The sequence below is a fragment of the Prionailurus viverrinus genome, chromosome A2 (assembly GCF_022837055.1).
Source record: "Prionailurus viverrinus isolate Anna chromosome A2, UM_Priviv_1.0, whole genome shotgun sequence".
Taxonomy (NCBI): domain Eukaryota; kingdom Metazoa; phylum Chordata; class Mammalia; order Carnivora; family Felidae; genus Prionailurus; species Prionailurus viverrinus.
The window spans coordinates 163,984,765-164,004,393 of record NC_062562.1 but is presented as its reverse complement, the minus strand read 5'-3'; the positions used below and the strand labels follow the sequence as shown (position 1 = coordinate 164,004,393).

Below are 19,629 nucleotides of genomic sequence, written 5' to 3'. Positions count from 1 at the left end.
TGTGTGTGTGTGCGCGCGCGCGCGCGCGCGCGCCCCTGACTCAGCAGGGACCGCCGGCGGGCTGGGGTCAGAGGCAGAGTAGACCCTAGGAGTGCTGGCTGGGGCTCGCTGGGCCGCGATGACCCCGCAGGCACCCGGCCGTCCCCGGGCAGGGGCGGGGCTCATGGCCGGGCTCCCGGCGCCCGGGGTTCGGTCCCACGGGCGGCCCGGGGCGGGGCGGCCCCAGGCGGGCTTAGCGCACCGGACAACACTAACGCCCGGGCCAGCAAATCTTTTGTCCGGGGCGGCGCTGACCCAGCAGGGCGCCGCCCGCTTATAAAGGGGCCTGCAGCCCGAGGGGCGGGGACACCATGGCGCAGTGCTCCGGCAAGGTGAGTGTGGTCCCTCCCGGCCCGACGTTAACGACGTTACCCACACTGCGTTCCACTTTCCCCCCCCCCCCCCCCCCCCCGTCCCGGGGAGGCGGGGGCCAAACCTAACTCTTTGCGCCGTTCGCCCTTTGCATCTGACAGACCTGAGCGAAATTGGCAAAATGTCCCACCCAAGCCGGGCGTCCTGGCCTCTCTGGTGTGGGAGGTGGGAAGGCCCCGTCCCCACCCCCTTCATCAGTGGCTCTGGAGAGGTTTGAGGGGTCCTGGAATCCTCTGGGTGACTAGTTCTCCCTAAATATCTCTGGGCCATCGGCCAGGCCTGTCTTGGGCAGGAAGGTGGCAAATTTGGATCTCCCCCAACCATTCTCGCTGGCTAATCCGATGCAGCCTCTGTCTCCAGGGGCCGCATTCAGGGTTAGTGGGTGAGCACATTATTCAGTCTGCACTGGCTAGGTTATGCGTCAGTAACAGACAACCCCCAAGAGCCCCTGGCGCCCCTGCACACCCTCCCCCAGGCCCAGAGGCACAGCTGGGGAGTCACGCCCTGGGCTCTCAGAGCTTCTGCCCAAGGGGCCCAGAAGGGAAGTCCTTGGCATCGGCACAAATGATTACACCGGTTACCAGGCCCCAGGAAACGTTCATTTGTACTTTGCCAGGGCCCTTCGAGGCGCACAATTCTTGAAAACCAGATAGTTACTGAATGGTTGGAGTTTCAGTGTCTACTGCAGTAAATGAACTTTGGGGTTGATAGCGTGCATGGTGTTTAGGGACAAGGAGAACCTGTCCGTGCTACGTTGCCGTAGGACATGGTGTCTGAACTGCCCAATAAGTTGGTAATGTTCCAGATCTGACACATGCTTGTCACCCACAGGAGAGGCCTAGTACACAAAGGGACGAGTTACATTGAAAAAGCCCCCTTTTTAGCCATTAATCCCTGCACCAGGCTCTGACTGGTCTCCCTGCATTCAGTGTCTCCCGTTAAGGGGCCTGGTCCCAGGCACCCGACTTTCTGAAAATTCATTGTTTGGTTATGATGATGGGGTTGTGGGTGAAATGCTTTTTTTTCTGAAAACACTTGGATGTTAGGTTTTAACAATGAACAAAAATTGAGTGTAAAGAATGCAGTGGGAAGGGCACCTGGGTGGCTCAGTCTGGTTGAGCGTTGACTTCGGCTCAGGTCGTGATCCCGCAGTTGGTGGGTTCGAGCCCTGCGTCGGGCTCTGTGCTGACAGCTCAGAGCCTGGAGCTGCTTCGGATTCTGTGTCTCCCTCTCTGTCTCTGCCCCTCCCCTGCTTGCACTCTGTCTCTCTCTCTGTCTCTCAAAATTAAACATTAAAAAAAAATTTTTTTTAATGCATTGCGAGTTTGAAAGGAGCCTGTTTTCAAATGGGCCAGGGACAAAGGGGGAATCCCTGTCCCCAGATATTTTCTGAAATTTGGTTGCTCAACCGTGAGCTCCTAGAGTAGGGAGGGCCAGGCCCCGGACCTCAACCCACCTTACATTCATTCCTTCACCCAGCTAACAGTGTTGAGCCCCTGCTGTACGCAGCTGGCCTGGGAATCAGGGTTCAATCGAGGGTGTTGGACCCCAGCTGTCTGCTCCCAAGACTGAAAGGAGAAAGCCCCTGACCCTGAGCCCTCTAACCTGGCCTTTCTAGATCACCTTCTATGAAGGCAAGCACTTCACGGGACGGAAACTCGAGGTCTATGGGGACTGTGACAACTTCCAGGACCGAGGCTTTATGAACCGGGTGAACTCCATCCGCGTGGAGAGCGGAGCCTGGGTCTGCTACGATCACCCCGACTTCCGGGGCCAACAGTTCATCCTGGAGCACGGCAGCTACCCTGACTTCCTCTGCTGGAACGGCCACAACGACCACATGGGGTCCTGCCGGCCCGTGGGGATGGTGAGTGGGCCTCTGGCTGGGGGCCTCCCGCCAGAGTGACCGAGGGTCCGTGCTGCATGGTCTTCCCAGCTGTAAGATCTGATGAGGCTGTGGGATGTTTTAAAATGCAGAGATGCCCCCCCCCACAAAGACCCGCCATCTCCCCCCCCCCAACCCCCCGCAACCCGTGTGTGGGCTGGCATGGGAATGAACAGGAGAGCCAGAGCCAGCTTCTGGAAGTCCTGTTTGTGTTTTTGAGAGAGTGGGGGAGGGGCAGAGGGAGAGGGAGAAAGGATCCCAAGCAGACCCCAGGCCCAGCACAGAGCCCGATGCAGGGCTCGATCTCACCAAGCGTGAGGTCATGACCTGAGCCCAAATCAAGAGTCGGTCGGTCGCTTCACCGGCTGAGCCCCCCAGGTGCCCCTGCCCCTGGAGTTTTTATGCCTGACAGTTACAGGCACGTATCAGGGAGCCACCTTCCATTTCTGATCCCAAAATCTTGCTGAACTTTCCACTTAGAATGCTGTTGGAAATATTAGAAGTTTCGATTTGCAACTGGACGGGGGAGAATGTAACCTAAGCAAGGCTGATTCGGGCCTGGTGTGTCCGCTCCTGTGGGTCATTTTGTGGCGCTTTTCAGGCGGCTTTGATGCTCTGGCTGTGGAATGACCGAAGGAGGTGACTAAGTCACCAGCTGGTCCTCGGGGAATTTGGGGGTGGGTCTCTGGGAGCCACACGAGTGGCTGTCATCTCACAGCGTGGCCCAGTGTGTGTAGGGAGAGCATAGGAGGGACGTCACTACCCACAGTGATCGTTCATGTCTGCCCCCCCCCCCCCCCGAAGGGGGATCCGAGGACGTAGGATTCACAGAAGTTACAAGCGCTAGCTGACCGGCTCTGAGGTCCACATGGTCAGGTGGGAAATGGCAGATTCCTGAATCAGAGGGTCCTCAGAGTCTCAGCCGTGTGTCCCTGGATGTGGGGGCCAGGTGGTCCTAAGTGAACATCTTAGGAACCCCAGGGAAGGGGCCTCCTGTATGGGGGCCCCCCTCTCTCTTCCACACGAGTCCGGGGCTTTGGCATCTCAGATTGGAAGTATGCTCCCTTAGTATTTCCACTAGGCCAGAGACATTTGGAAAAAGGAGTTAATGTGGTCGGCCCTGGATCTTGCATACTGCTGTTTAAAAAGAAAAAAAATTTAAGCTTTTTTATTTAGAGAGAGAGCGTGAGCAGGGGAGGGGCAGAGAGAGCCGGAACGAGAGAGAATCCCAAGCAGTCTCCACACTGCCAACGCAGAGCCCGATGTGGGGCTTGAACCCACAAAACCGTGAGATCATGACCTGAGCTGAAACTCAGTGTCAGGCCCTTAACCTTAACCGACTGAGCCACCCACAGGCCCTTGCATAATGCTGTTTTTATGTAAACTATCCCGGAGCCTGCTGGGAAATGGCCCTCCTCTGTCTTTCGGAAATGCAAGGAATCTTATAGGGCGCTATATAGCGTCATCCCAGTAAGCCAGCTGGGATTCCAGCAAATGAGATCTCTGTTATTTGTTTTAGATTTTTGGCTTCGTGTTTTAATAAAAGGTTCTGTTACAGTTTGTAAAATATTATCCTTGAGAGGCTTGCCCGTGGCCTGAGGCCCCGGGGTGGGGATGAAGGGCAGAGGAATGCGTTGGTGTGGCTGCGGCCTACGTCCCCCAGTGCAGGCACCAGAAGGGAACCCAGCGGCCCAGGCCCTGGTCAGAGCGCGGCCACTGTGTCCCCCGGCGGTCTGGGCCGCTCCAACCCTTGGATTCTTTAGTGGAGGAGAGAGGAGATTGGACTGGTTCAGGGGCCCTGAAGCCTTTTAAAGTGACCGACCCCTCTCATCCAACCAGATCTCATGTCCTGGAACAAGCAGAGTGCTGGGTGGGCCACTTAGGTTGGGGTGGCAGGCACTCACCGGCCCCCTCCCCCAGCATCAGGTGCGCCGAGCCCCGGGGCGATTCTGAGTTTCTGGCCAAGTGGGTTCTGTGTTGGGGGGGGGGGGAATGGGACTCAGCGCCGTTTGCCTTCTTTCCTTCCTCCGCTCCCGCGGGCCCGCAGCATGGGGAGAATTTCCGCATGGAGATCTTCGAGGGGTGCAACTTCACCGGCCAGTGCCTGGAGTTTCAGGACGACTGTCCCTTCCTGCAGAGCCGGGGCTGGGCCAAGAACTGTGTCAACGCCGTCAAGGTGTATGGGGACGGCGCGTGAGTAGAGGCCGCAAGGCCGCCGACCGCGGCCCGGCTGGGCCCTGCACAGCCAAGTGTGTGGGGAGGCCGCCGGGCGGGCCCGACCCCAGCAGCCGGGGAGGCCCGGCACCCCCTCAGCTGCCTCCTCTACCCCAGTCAAGCAGCGGGGAGGCTTCCTCCGTGGCTCCAGAAGGCCGTGGTGAGGAGACATGGGGCCCCAGAGGTAGGCCTCCCCAGTGGGAGCAGACGTAGCAGGGCCCTTTGAGGACTAACGGTTCTCTAAGATTAGACTGAGCTCGGGGACAGTACTTTGGTCCCCTCGAACCAGAGGAAGCCCGCTCGCCCTGCACACCCCGGTCCTACTCGGCCAAGGGGACCCCTGAGCTGGAGCTCTCCTACCGAGCGGGCAGACCCCTGCCACACAGCCCTTCCGGGGAGCTGGACGTCATGGCGGCTCACTTCCGGTGGACAGGTTGTGGCCATGGGGGTTTTGCCCAGGGCGTGTCTGCCCTGCTCCTGGAGAGTGGTCAGGACCCCCGTGCTGGCCTGGCTTCTGCCAGCCCCCCGTATAGTCAGCTCCTCCTGTGAGCCAGTGGGTAGCGTCATCTCCGTGGAAAGTGACCTGGCCCCCCGCTCGCTCGCTCATGAATGGCACAGCGGGGGTGGCAGCCAGGCGTCAAGTCAGAGTGTCCCCGGTGTGGAGCAGGGAGCCTCCCCTGACCTCAGTCCCGGCCCCTCTGCAGAAGAGCCCCACGCGGGTTCCGGGAACGTGGCTCCCGTCACAGCAGCCAAGGGGTCCAGTTGCTGTCTGTGTGCCCGAGGTGGGGGATCAGGGCACGTCACGAGAGGTTCAAGAGTGGTCACGGGAGGGACTGAATGGAGGTTGTGGCTGAGCCAGAGGGAGCACTGGACCCCTCGCCTCCCCGGGCCCCCCCCCCAGGGGGGTTCTCTCCTCCTTCCCAGAGTCCCAGGGGGACTCAGCTCCCTCCCTGCTATTTCTCTGTCACTCTGACTCTATCCAGGGTTCCTTTTCTCCTGTCTGCCTTTCTCTGCCTTTCAGAAATGTTTGCCCTCAGTTGAAGGCCTCTGGGAATCCGGGGGTAGAATTCCAGAACAACAGTTTGCCTGGAAAACGACCGGCTAAATTATGTCTCGTGAGGCCAGAGTCATACCTTTGCGTGGAAGGTGTCCTGAGACCCCAGCCACAGTCCCCCAACACCCACCCTGGGAAGACTCCAGGGGCCTCTTTAGGAAAAGGGGGCGGGGGAGGGTGGGAGCTAAGAGTTTTGAGTGCAGGGGCCCGGGGTCTCCCGGAGCTCCCACTTACTCAGCGGCTGTGTATGGCCAGCCCCACATCTCACCCAGGGCTCTGCTCTCCTCCCTACGGGGGTTCACCCTTTGCTCCTGTGACTACCTTTAAAAACAAAAAAAAGTAAGCCCTTGGCCAGGGTGATGGCCTGGACCACCGGGTCTGGGGGTGGTGACCTCCGTCAAGCCCTTTCCTGGGGTCTGATGGGGAGCCTCCAGGCAGGTCTCCCTACCACCTCCCAGACACCAGCCACGGTGTTCCGCTGGTTCCCGAGTTAGCTCAGGATCGACCTGTCCCCACAGACACGGGTTCTGGGGGGCATTGGGAGGGAAATGTGCCAGGTCGCTCTCCCTACTTCCTGCTACCCCACCAAAGAGCACAGTCCCTGCTGTGGATGGGCCACGCCCCCTCTTCCCTCCGTCTTCATGCCTGGTCCCCAAAGTCACAGCAGGAAGCCCGGGAGACGGGAGCCCAGCCTGTCCTTCCTCTTCTTCCTTTTGGGGACTCCTGCATATACGCCCCGAAACCTTGGGCCTGAGCCACCCACGGGCATGAGGAGGGGGAGGAGGGGGGAGGGGCAGGAAGGCTAGGGGTGTGGGGAGGCCAGGGTGAGCCAGGTCTGCCCTGAGCTCCCCAGCGGCTCACGTACTGGGCCTCTCTCTTCATTCCTGACCCCTGACCCTTGTGCGGACTGCGCCAGGAGCCAGATGTGGAGTCGGGATGGGGCAGGAAGGGGGTGGCCGGGGAAGCTGCCCTAAGCAGGCGACTCGGGCCGCGGGGGGGGGGGGGGGGGGGGGTGAGGGGGGTGGCGTGTGACTTGGGCAGTCACTCCCTTCTCTGGCCGGGCTGGGCTCAGAAATTCTGAGTCTGTGTCTCAGCCAGGAGAAGGCTCCTTCAGCAGCCGAGTGCTTTGGGGGGGGCGAGGGCCACAGTGGGGTTCGCTGCAAAGACAGAGTCTGGGCACCCCATGGCCTGGGCCGGAAGGACCCCAGCGACCGGATCGGGGCGTGTAGCCCCGCTTTGCTTCCCGCGGTGGAAGAGCCAAGGGTGAGGGAGCATCAGAAGGGAGGAGGAGAGGCCAGCCCCACAGGCCCTGCCCCACACCTCTCCCCCTCAGCTCGGGCCCCCACGTTGGCCGGGAGGGGTGAGGGGTGGCGGGCAGGCGGGAGGCGGTCAGACCCTGTGCTGCTCCGCGGCTCACGGCCGCCTGGCCTCCCTCTGGCCGCAGGTGGGTCCTGTACGAGGAGCCCAACTACCACGGCCGCATGTACCTGGTGGAGCGGGGTGACTTCCGCAACTACTCGGACTGGGAGGCCCACAGCTCTCGCGTCCAGTCGGTCCGCAGGGTGGTCAACTTCTTCTAGCGGCAGCCTGGGCTCAGACCCTGAGGAATAAAGATCATGGAAAAGGAGAGCTGAGCTGGCCTGAGTGATTTCCCCGCCCCTCCCTGACCGTGGGGCAGCCGGCAGGGCACCTGGGCCCCGGGCTCAGGCCGGGGAGCTGAGGGCGGCGGAAGGGGCCAGAAGGGATCTACAGGCCCTGGCGCCGAGCCCTTTCATTTGACACGGGAGAGGCGTGCGCCCTGAGCGAGAAGGACAGCCTCCCGGTCCCAGAGCCAGCTCCCCGTGGAGCCAGGATAGGGCCAGAGCGCCTGTTAGGGGAGAGTCGGGGAGAAGTAAGGGGGGGCTGAGGCCGCCGCTCCCTCCCGCCTGTGCCTCTCCTGACTCAGCAGCCCCGGGGCGGCCAGGCCACGTGGTCTGCTCTGCAGCCAAACGCCTGACCCAGGGTTCATGAGTCTGCCTCTCTGGCTGATCTTGGCCTTGGGGTTTACGGGAAAGGCCCCTCTGAAAAGATGGGCTGGGCCTTAGGGACACATTGCCCGCTCGATCGTGTAATGGGGGCTCAGAAGATTCGGGAATACGCGGACCCCGAGGCAGTGGAGGAGGAGACTTGGAAGGAGCCGTCAGGGCTGAAGACCATCGCTCCCGCGCCCAGCCTGCTCCCGGGGCTGGGCAGACCCAGGGGCCTGGCTCCCTTCACCCCCTTGGGTGAACCCGTGGACCTTGTTTGTGGCCTCCGCCCTCTCCGGGACCCTGGGTCTACCCTGTTGGGGGTCTGAGCCAGGGGCAAGGGAGGGAGGAGCCTGTCCTGAAGGTGGTGGGGTTTCTGGGAATAAGAGGGTCCTCGCTCCGGACACCTGCCCACCCACACTTCAGTGTCCAGCCTCCCCTCCCCCGTGAGACAGGATGGGAGCCTGCGGGACACTAGCAGTGGCCCAGGTAACTTCTGCCCCCTGCCCGGGGCTCCCCACCAGAATCCTGAACCACGGAGCAGCCTGGACGGACCCCGGCTGTTCAGATGGGCATAGAGATACTCGACAGTGAGAGGCCTCAGCTGCTGTCCTCCCCTGTGGGCTGGGCTCCTGGGAACACAAGGGCACTTGGACACTCGGACAGGGTTTCATGGAGATGAGGAAACCAAAGATGTCTACACTCGCTGCACCCAGACCGAGGTGCCTGGTGGGAAGAGGGATGAGGGGCTGCGGCAGCCTGAATTGCTCCCAAGAGTTCTGACCATTGGCTCAAGCTCGAGCTCCAGCTCTACAAACCCCCCTCACTCTGTGATCCTGGGGTCCCCTGCCCCCGCCCCACAGTTTGCCCCTTGACTGGCCACACAGGCTCCCGCCCCCTCCTCTCCACACATCTTGCGTGTGCTTTTCCGAGTAGGGGGAAGGGGTCCCAAACGGGAAGGCCCCCTTCAGGCTGGCCACTCCCTCGGGACCCCTATGGGAAAGTACTTGAACCCTGGAATTAATACATCGACTAGAATCGGGCCGTGGACAGGCTGGGTGGTGGGGAGGGAGGGAAACAGGGTCCCAGAAAGAAAACCAAAAATCTCCGGGGTGGGTTCTGCTGAGGGTTCTGAGTGAGGAAGAGTCTGTCCTAGGGGGCTCTGAGGGTGCCGTGGTCCCATTTCTGGGTTCTGCCCCCACACCCCGCGTTGCCCGCTGAGGGAGAAGTGGAAAAGGTGAGTCATCGGGGGGCTCCCACAGTTCACCCAGCACAACACCTGCCAAGATCTGGGTGGCGAAGGCATGGGGCCCCCATGAGTCTGCTGGGGGACCCCTCTAAGCAGAGAAGTTACAGCACTGGGCGGCCATCCACCCCTCCAGGATGGGGAGAGGGTTGCCGTCCTGCCATTTGTAGATGGGGTCCACAAAGGGCGTGCCCTGTACCCCAAACGCCCCAACCTTCCTCCTTTCATCTCCAGCCCAGAGCGTGGAGCCCGGGAAGCCCCTGGCCGTGTGGGACTGAGGCCTGCCAGGTGCAGACCCCCTCCGTCCAGACCCTCCCTCCACGACAGGGCTCAGATCATGAACTTGGAAGAAACCACCACCACAGCAAACGGGTTCAAATCTCCAAGCCCGGAACGAATCAACGTGTAAATACACCGTCACCCTGTCTGAATTGGGAGGAGGCTGGTATGAAGTCATGCTTTTGTTTTTCATTTCTCTGCCAGTTTGTTCAGGGAGGTGGAACTTTCCGTGTGAAGTCAGCCACCCTGGTCTCCCCTTGTGTGGGCCCTGCCCCCGGCTAGGACCCTGTCCCTGCTCGGCTGGCCCCTCCGTGCTCCACTCGGGTCTGGGACGGGAATCTAGGATGTTCCTTACTATGTACAGTAACCCCAAGGCCGGGGGAAGCAGGACCTGGTGTCCCCACTCACGGTGTGAAGGAACAGAGTGTCAGAGGCACCTTGGGCTGCTGTAACAAATACCAGGACTGGGGGCTTAGACAGCAGAAGTTCATTTTCTCCAAGTTCCGAAGGCCAGAAGTCCAAGGTCAAGGTGTGGGCAGAATTGGTTTCTCCTGAGGCCTCTCTCCGTGGCTTGCCCATGGCAGTCTTCTGGCCGTGTCTTCACGTGGTCTCTGCTCTGTGTGCCTCTGTGTCCTAATCTCTTCTCTACCAGCGGTTTGGGATCAAGGGTCCCCCTGAACTACCTCATTTTAACTTAATTCCACCTTTAAAGATCCCGTCTCCAAATACAGTCACATTCTGAGGTCCTGAGGGTTAAGACTTCGATATATAAATTTGGGGGGCCTACAGGGGGCGCCTGGGCGGTTCAGTAGGTTGAGCGACCGACTTTGGCTCAGGTCACGATCTCGCGGTCCGTGAGTTCGAGCCCCGTGTCGGGCTCTGTGCCGACACCTCGGAGCCCGGAGCCTGCTTCGGATTCTGTGTCTCCCTCTCTCTCTGCCCCTCTCCTGCTTGTGCTCTCTCTCTCTCTCTCTTTGTCAAAAATAAACATTAAACAAAATTGTTTTAAATTAAATTTGGGGGGCATACGTTTCAGCCCACAACACAAACCAAACAGCTTTGGGCCTCAGTTTCCTGCTCTGCCAAACGAGGGCAAATCTATCCGTTGTTCCAACTGCCTACAGCTGTAGAAGCCAAGCCAGTAACCCACGAGAAGGTGCCGCATGAATATGGGTCATTGGCAGGAAGTGACGAGTGCGCTCAAGGTCACCCGGGACGTTGGGGAGCAGGGACAGACGGGAGCGTCTGGTTCTGACGGACCCCACCCCGCTGCTCTCTCTAGCATTCCCTTACGGTGTGACCTCGGACAGGTCACTGCTCCGTGCCTCAATTGCCCCTGCTGTGCGGTAGGGACAACAGCACCCCCTCCTGGGGACTACGTGAGGACTTCTGATGAAGGAAGCCCTCCCACGGGGTCAGGAGCTTGGCCCCCCTGTTCCTTCTCCGGCAGGCTTCCAGGTGTTCTGGAGGTTTCTCCTGAACTTGCCCCCACCCCAACCCCGGCCCCAACCGCTCCCCTAGAACTAGGAATAGCGGCACCTCATTAACTGGTGGTTGACCGCTTGCGCTCCTGGGTGACCTGCCCTCACCCCAGCCCCCCTGCGCCCTAATCTGTCAGCAAATCTGCTCTCTGTGCCATCCCCACCAGAGCACTTGTGGGAGGCTCGCAATGTGTCTGAAGTCCGTCCAGGGGATCGGGTGGACGGAGGGCCGGTGCCTTCTGAGGAGAGTCACACATGCTTCACATACTTCTGTCCCCGCTCTGTGGTTTGGGAAGCCAGGACTTTCTCAAAGCCGTCCTGTCCCTCCTCCGTCCCCAGCCCGCGGCCCCCTGCGGACCAGGAACTGGCTGTTCCACAGTCAGTCAGACCCCAGGAAAAAATTTTCCCTTTGAAGCCCCAGGTGTTCCTGCCCGGGAGTGCTCTCTCCGCACAGCATCCCCCACCCCCTGCAGGTGACCCCGCTGTCCCCCTGGCTCACCACAGTCCCCGCTGGAGGCCTCCTGTCCCTGCCTCTGCCCCACCAGAGGAGTCCCTTCAGACCCCTACGTATCTTCCTCCCCCCTCAACAACCCCTATGGGTTTGCAATGAAAACCTGCTGTGGGGGAGGCTTTTCCAAAATCTGGCTCCGGGGTTTCCGTTTGGGAGGATGGAGACGACGCCCTGGAGATGGTGGTGATGGGCACAGACACGAACGGACACCATGGGAGATCTGTTCTGTCATCGCAATAAATACAAAAGTCTAGCCCCTCCTCATTGCCAGGGTGCCAAGGGCTGCTGGGAGATCATCTGGACATGAAGGACCCTCCCCGGATTCTAGAGGATCCCGTGGGCGCCACCTGCCCACGCCGCCCCCTACCTGGAGAGTCTGTCCCCTCGTTCCTGATCTCAGTCGGTTCTCCCACCGAATGCAGGGGACATTGAAAGTGCACAAGGCAACCTTCCTTCCACAGGGTGGCTCAGGGAACCCGGGGCGAGGACTGGGCTGAGCCCCAACTTCCTGAGCCCCAGCCCCTGCTCAGCTGGGGGCGGCCCGGCGACACGAGAGGAATTGACGTGCCTGGCAGCCCGTGACCCCCGGACATGTGAAATGAGCAATTTCGTAAACAGGATCTTGGCTTGCCCGCAGCCTGCGGCTAAGGCTAAGCCCCTCTCTGGAATCAGTGATTGAAAACACCCTGAAAGGGTCGAGCTGATCCTCGGCACAGGACGGAAGGGACAGAAGGGACCTCCCCGGAAAGTGAGAGCAGCCCCTTGCTCAGGGTGGGTGGGGGGAGCGGTCAGAGGTGAGAACCCTGTTCCTGGCCCCTGTGTGCCCAGCGTCCCCCCGGGGCCACACACCCTGGGTGGAGGGTGGGGGCCCCATAGGGTGAGCCATCGACCATGGTGGGAGGGCCCCTGTCCAACCGGAGAGGCTTTGGCCGTTGTGTGGGACTGCCCTGGTTGGGATGGATCCATACCACCTCTCCATGCATCTTGCCGGGCCCCCAGCATGCAGGGAGCCCACCATTTGGGGCTGAGAAAGGTGTCTCCTGGATCCCTTTCCCATGGAGGATTTGGGGGGCTTGTCCCTGGGCGCTGGGCTGCTTCACAGCTGCGACCCACAAGCAACATCCCGGGATTCCTGATCCACATGGACAAGAAGGGCAGCAGGAACAGGCACCACCCAGGAAATGGGGCTACTGGCCAGAAATCCTTTCCTGGGGCTCCGGAGAGAGCAGCAGCACCCCCCCCCCAAGACAGGGAGCACTCAACTGCCACTTTACACGTCGTGGGGCTGCGCACCAAAGCCAGGGGCGTCCGTCTTGAGCAAAAAAAATAAGGCAGAGAAAGCACGTGAAAGACATCTTGGGGATTTCGAAAAAGGGAGAAGAAAAAAAGGGGAGGCCAGGGTAAGGTGAGCGTCCACAGTGTTCTACGGGGTACGAAGTCCCGATTCTTTGAAAACAGCATCGGCTCCATGATGCCGAGTCCAAAAGATAAAAAGAAGCCAGTTTCCCAGGAGGAACGCAGCCATTCCTGGGACTCAAGCCAAAGAGACGCTTCTTCCAGGGGTTCTTGGGACCCCATGCTGCAATTCACAAGCAGCATCCTCAACACAGCCCTCTTGCAAAGAAAATAAGCTTCCTAGGATTTTTGTTAATAATACCCCGCAGGGCTAGGCCCACGGCGCCGTGCCAAAGTAAACTTTCTGTGGGGGCCAGTATTTTAACATCACTTGTTTATACAGGGACATTTAGCTGATTCTGAGTGTATCTCACTGGGCCGTGAAGGCCGGACCTGACCATCCTTAGTTATCAGAATACACTAACAACAACACAACTAGTATTTATTGAGCCATTACGATGCCGAAACACTGTGCTGAACCGTGCTTACACGTAATGAACGGCGGGGGGGTGGGGCGTATGTTACTCTCTCTTTTATAGTTGACATAGATTTAAACAGTCATTGTAACTTTTGCCGAAGTTGTACCATCCTTGCCAAAAACACAAGGGACCTCCGGCCTTCTGACTCCTGCCTACGGCCCCACAGTAGTGGTTTTCCTGCCTTTTTTTTGTTTTTTTAATGTTTATTTTGAGAGACAGAAAGACAGAGCACGAGCAGGGGAGGGGCAGAGAGAGAGGGAGACACAGAATCCGGAGCAGGCTCCAGGCTCGGAGCTGTCAGCACAGAGCCCGACGTGGGGCTTGAACTCACGGACCTCGAGATCATGACCTGAGCTGAAGCCCAACACTCAACTGACGGAGCCACCCAGGCGCCCCAGTGATCTTTCTGCCTAAACCTGTTTGTGGGTCATTACATACAAGTGAAATGGCTGTGTCACAGAACGGTCCTCACACTCAGTATGGAGCTGAACATTGATATTTTCTTTTAAAACAATGCTGGTCAGAGACCCACTAAATTTATCTCACAAGCCCCAGTGGATCACAATTCTCTAGTCTGAAAAACACTACTCAAAAAACAAACAAACTGGGGCGCCTGGGTGGCTCAGTCGGTTAAGCGGCCGACTTCGGCTCAGGTCATGATCTCGCAGTCTGTGAGTTCAAGCCCCAAGTCTGGCTCTGTGCTGACAGCTCAGAGCCTGGAGCCTGTTTCAGATTCTGTGTCTCCCTCTTACTGACCCTCCCCTGTTCATGCTCTGTCTCTCTCTGTCTCAAAAATAAATAAAAACGTTAAAAAAAATTTTTTTAAAAACAAACAGACAAACAAACAGGGGCGCTTGGGTGGCTCAGTCGGTTAAGTGTCCAACTTTGGCTCAGGTCACGATCTCACGGTTCATGGGTTCGAGCCCCGCATCGGGCTCTGTACTGACAGCTCAGAGCCTGGAGCCTGCTTCTGATTCTGTGTCGCCCTCTCTCTCTGCTCCTCCCCCTCTCATGCTCTGTCTCTCGCCTTCAAAAATAAATTAAAAAAACAAAAAACAAAACAAAACAAAAAAACCCACTACTCCACAAAGACCTAAGGAGATGTGGCAGACATTGTGGACTAGCCAATCCAATCCCAGTCCTCTAAACTTGCCTGTCTTTACTGACACATCCGGGAAAGCCAACTACTTTTTTCCCTGCCTCCCTTGCATGGACACAGCTCACGGACACAGCCATGGGAAAAGCTCTGGGCAATGGGATGAAAACCAAAGATTATTAAAAGGACTTCTAAAAAGGCTTTTGCTGTCTGGATAAAAAGCCCCTTCCCCCTGGCTTCCTGCCTTGAATGAAGATGTGATGCCAGGAGCCTGGGCAGCCTTCTTGTAACCATGAGAGCAAAGCAGAGAGAATATGGCTCCAGTCTCGTTAAGCCCCTAAACCTGGGTCAGCAGCCACCCTTGTTTATGTTAGAGAAATTAACCCCTATTTATTTTGCCAGTATTGTGTTTTCTATCACTTACATGTGAAGGCGTTCCTAACCGATAACAAACAGTTCCTAATACGTACCTAGTTCTGTGCCTCACTGGTGACTATTGAGCACTTGCAGGGCACCTGGCTGTCTCGGTCAGTAGAGCATGTGACTCTCGATCTTGGGCTTGTAAATTTGAGCCCCACATTGGGTGTAAAGGTTAAGAAAAGAAAAGAAAAGAAAAGAAAAGAAAAGAACTTGCTTTTGGAAGTATGAAGACAGATGTTTTCTCAATCAACACCTATCATCAAACTGTTCATCTGTTCAAATGGGCATCCTCTGCCTAGTTTGTCCAAAGTAGTGACATATAAGGATAATGGGGACCACAGAGGTTCTATAAGTCTTCAGAACATCTTTTCTGCGCTGCAGAAAGTGCGCTAATAGTGTGATATCTGTATACAAAGGAGAGAAAATATGTGACTTAGCCTGTGTCTGTGTCCCCCTCCCCCCGCCCGGCCTGGTCCACTCCAATCTGCTAACCTTCCTGGTGCCTAAGCCACACAGTTTGTGACACTTCGCTATGCCAGCCATAGGCAACGGATATGGAAGGAAAGAGCCGCCCTGGTAGAGGGTGGCAAAACATGGGGCCAAGTTACCGTCCGCGGCCCGCTGGAACCAGGCGCCCACTGGAACCGGCAGAGTTTCGAAGGACTGCACAGTTGCGGTCATAAAACACTTACAGAAGGATGCAGAATGCAGACGCCATGGTGGAGAGTTGCTTCTCCAGCACCGGGTATTCGGATACACACCAAGATTACGTCTCACGACGTGCGCGGCGGAACCGAAGGCCTGCCGTGAACAGGCTGAAAACCTGGAGACGAAGTTGGGAGACCGATCCTGTAGATTGCCAAACGGAAACCCCAGTTGTATCCACCAACTTGCCAGGTCTTCCGTGTGAAATGTAAAGCACTCATGAGAGCAGGACCATGGGGAGGGGGGTGGCGGGGGGATTTGGAGGACTTCGAGGACCCTCCCCACTCCCCTGAGGAAGAGGCTTTTCCCTTGAAGAAGCAGTGAACAGCTTTCTGCGCGCTGTACCCCTCCTAGCTGTTCCCCAGTGACAGGGTTTTCGCTTGTATGGCTTAGACTAGAGGCAGAGATGCAGAATGCAGAGACAAGGCAAGGAGAGAGATACCCGGGAAAATGGCAGGGGTCCACGAATTTCCATCGTCAGAAATCTGGAGAATGTGGGGATGGATTTTGAGGGTGCTTGGCCAAGAGGGAGGAACACGATTCTGGATCCGATTGAGGGTATGGAGAAGACAATGTGGTGTTTGATGCGCCGGCTTGGGGACTGTGGTCTGTGTTCCAGCAACTTACTGGACGGGCTGATGCCAACTCGATGGCATTGAAATGGCACAGAAAGGCCAGGAGCCCTGGCATACATAACACAGGGGGCTTGGTTCTAACCAAGAGACAGGAATGCTGAGTTGGACCCATTCACACGTACCCACCTCACCCACCCGTGGCTGCTACCCCGAGGGCACCCATCTGATTCCCTACCCCCAACTTCCCCCTTGCCACAAGGAATAAATTGCTAACAGAAGTTCCGGAATCTTTAAAGGCTGTCTCTCAGGGAATGCTGCCAGGAGGGGCTGTGAAGAAACATCTGGTCTCCCAGGGGGTGGACGAGCATCTGCTGGAAGGTACAGTGGGTTGGGCCTCAGAGTGTAAGGCAGGCGCGGAGCTTGGGTCTCAGGGAGCCCTGTGACCTTCCAAGATCTCAGGCTCTGGGGGATGAACGGGCGATCTCCCAGAGTTGACTCTGGGAGCAATCCGTTGAAGTCTCCGTCCATCTGCAGAATCAGGAAGGTGAGGCAGCGTGAGAGGACCGCGCAATCCCCCGACCCGGCACTCTGGAAGATGCCCGCCACGACGTCACAGGTACCTCCTGTGACTTCTTCCTGGTCTTTTAAAGTTAGACCTTGGGTCATTTCCTCAGATAGAGATGCCTGGGGGGAAGTAAATACTTAGACTTTTAAGGGGCCTAGCACACCACGTGCGAGCGAGTCTCTGAGAGGACGGCCAGCAGAACGTGGGGAGCTATAGTTATTGACAAAGCGATCTCGCTGACTTCCGGGGGAAATGGGGCCCTCACAGAGCGGTGGCCTGGAGGGGTATGGATGCGACCCATGGACAGTGCCCAGACTCCAGTCCAGCCTCCCCTCTTACTAGCTGTGTGAGCCTGGAAGGGTTAATGTCCCTCTGTGTCTCAGTTTCCCTACAGTAAGATGGCATATTAATAGTACCTCTGCAGAAGGTTACTATGGAGGCGCCCCTGGGAGAACGTGAGACTCTTGATCTTGAAGTCGTGAGTTCGAGCCCCATGTTGGGCGTAGAGATTGCTTAAAAATGTTATCGTGGGGGGCGCCTGGGTGGCTGGGTCGGTTAAGCATCTGACTCTTGATTTTGGCTCAGGTCATGATCTCACGGTTCTTGAGACTGAGCCCCATGTCAGGCTCTGCCCTGACAGCACGGAGCCTGCTAGGGATTCTCCCGCTCTGCCCTCCCCCCGCTCATGTGCGTGCTTGCTTTCAAAATAAATAAATAAATACACATCTAAAAAATGTTACTGTAGGGTGCCTGGGTAACTCAGCTGGCTGGGTGTCACACTTCAGCTATGGGTCATGATCTCGCAGTTCGTGAGTTCGAGCCCCACATCGGCTCTCTGCTGTCATGGCGGAGCCCGCTTCAGATCCTCTGTACCCGCCCCCGCCCCTCCCCTGCTCGTTCTCTTTCTCTCTCTCAAAATAAATAAATAAACTTTAAAAAATAAAAATTAAAAAAAATGTTATTGTGAGGATAATAAGACCTGTAAAGCACTTGTAACACGTTCTAGCATATTCTCAGTGTTCAATAAATATTACTGTCATCGTTCTGATTGTCATACGCAGCAATGAAGATCACTGAGATGGCCACCGTCACACAGGCAGGGCCACCAAGGACTCGGGCCTCTCGGGGGTTAAGGTCTGGGTCTCCACAAAGTCCCGGCACGTCCTAATTCTTACCTTTCTTTAATTTGGATGCTCATTTCTTCCTTCGCCTGATATCCTTCTGACAGATTCCCTTCTCTTGCCTGTACTCAGTAAGCTCAGTGTCTCTCACCACAACCAAAGAGTCCTGATGGACACCAGCTTGCTCCCAGCAAAATAAAGGCAGGTGTAGAGTTAATGGGTCAGTGGACCCTTGGCTTCCGGTTGGAAACACACGAAACTCATGTAAAATACGCGTAGTAGGATTAACAGCTCCAGTACGAATTAAACTTGGCTTCAGGATCCACACAGGGAACAAGCAAATGCATCATTTTGTGGGCAGCTAGAAATCTTCTGGAATGAGTGAAAACAGATGCTGCTAAACCAGCCTCCCTCCTTGTCCTTTCTAGTCACACACACACACACACACACACACACACACACACGAACAGGCACACACACACACTCTAACCACGATGCCTTGCTGGGTCCGGTGTGAATAAAAGCCACTCACAAGAGGAGAGATGCCCACAGGCAGCATGTTCGAGATCTCTGCAGGAGGGCAGAAGTGTACCGGGCACCAAGAGACAGGCTGTGGGCCTGCTTATCTCCATCCACAGAGAAATGCACTTAGTGAGGCGCCCACAGATCCTCGTTGGAATATTCAGGAAAAAGACACTCTTGCCAGACCTTTGCCTGAGATTTCTCTCCAGGAAAATTCAGTGGGATCGGAGAGAAAGGAACTACCACGAGCCTTCCATGTCTTAGGCACTGAGGGATGGGCTTCCTCCCTTTAAGTCACTGATTCACTTGGCATTATGTAGACAGATCATTTAGACACGAGCCTAACAGATCTGAATCTCCCACTCAACTGCGTGACTTTGTCTACTTAACCTCTCTAGGCCTCATTGTCCTCATCAGCAAAATCAGAAAGATAATATTTATCTCGAGTAGTTGTTATGGAAGTTCGAAGTTATTACACAATGTGCGATTGTGCCTGCCTTATCACTGTCACTTGATTATAGTGAAATACTGTAAAAATTCTGATAGCATAGGATGTTTTTGTTTGTTTGCTTAGTGTCTAGGGGAGGACAGAATACTTAGGAAAGATTTCTGCCAGCCTTGGAAATCATTCTTTTCCAGTCTGACCGTGGTGGCAGATACAGGGACCGGGTTTCACTTCTTCATCATCGGATGCACGCAAGATGCTGTTGAGAAGTGTGACTGGGTGGGTTAGTTTCAGGGAATTACTTGCAAGGGGCGTTAGCAGAGTTGGCCTGAAACCGGAAACCAGAGATGATTGTTGCCTGTAGAGGGAAAGGTCAGGAGGCTTGGGGAGGTCTCTCTGTCCCAAATATCCCTCCCTCTGCCTCGTAAAGGCTGAACTCTAGAAAGTAAGCGAAAAGCTTTTTTCCTTTTCTTTTCATTTTTCAAAAGCAAATGGTAGCTCAGCCAGTCCACGTCAAGAATTGTGTAGAATTCCTGTGTCAGGTGTGGAAGGACCCTGTGCTGGGGGCAGAGAGGGTAAAGGAATCAGACCAGGACCCCGAGGGAGGGAACAGCCCAGGGAGGGGGTCTTCTGTCTCCTTTGGGTTTTCTTCTGAGCACCTGTACGGCCAGCTCCCCATCAGTCTTCATACCTGGATGTTGCAATGGCATCCTGACGGTCACAGGTCCTAAGAGGAACTTACAGTCAGCCTGTGGGAGCATCTCTGAACCCAGTCCCTGTCTACGCAGTCTTAGAGTAGCAGACACCCCGGGGATCCTCCCTTCCTCCCTGCAAGCATCCAATTTCCCAAGATACTTCAGGGTATGTCTTCCTCTCTCCTGCTGGATCCTACCCCATCCTGCCTCCTTTCAGTCCACCTCTACCTGTGTCTTCCTACAACTCCAAATCCCACTGCCCCCCACCCCTAAACCCTTCACTGGGGCCAGCTCCCCAAGCTGAACTGTAAACTGACTCACTAGATCGAAGAAATTGTCCAGTGTGCCCTGGGACCCCAATATGGGGTTTGCTTTTGGTGTCTGGGCGTGGTCAGCCATTGGGAGAAGGTCCGGCCGGCTTTGCAAAGCTACCTGGCTCCGTTACCCCGCCCCTCGGGAAACCCTGCTACTTTTAGGACCTGGAGGATCCGAGTCGGAGTTGCGGGGGTGGGGGGTGGGGGCGT

The 19,629-nt window shown here is 56.8% G+C and overlaps 1 protein-coding gene across 1 annotated transcript; it reads left to right on the top strand.

Moving 5' to 3' along the window:
* Positions 1-247: 247 nt before the first annotated feature.
* On the top strand, positions 248-7,191 carry CRYGN (crystallin gamma N). The gene is made up of 4 exons (XM_047829490.1): positions 248-371; positions 2,030-2,278; positions 4,344-4,489; positions 7,009-7,191. Exons 1-4 carry the CDS (start codon positions 351-353, stop codon positions 7,142-7,144), a joined length of 552 nt encoding a protein of 183 aa, XP_047685446.1. The 5' UTR covers positions 248-350; the 3' UTR covers positions 7,145-7,191.
* The last annotated feature ends 12,438 nt before the right edge of the window (positions 7,192-19,629 follow it).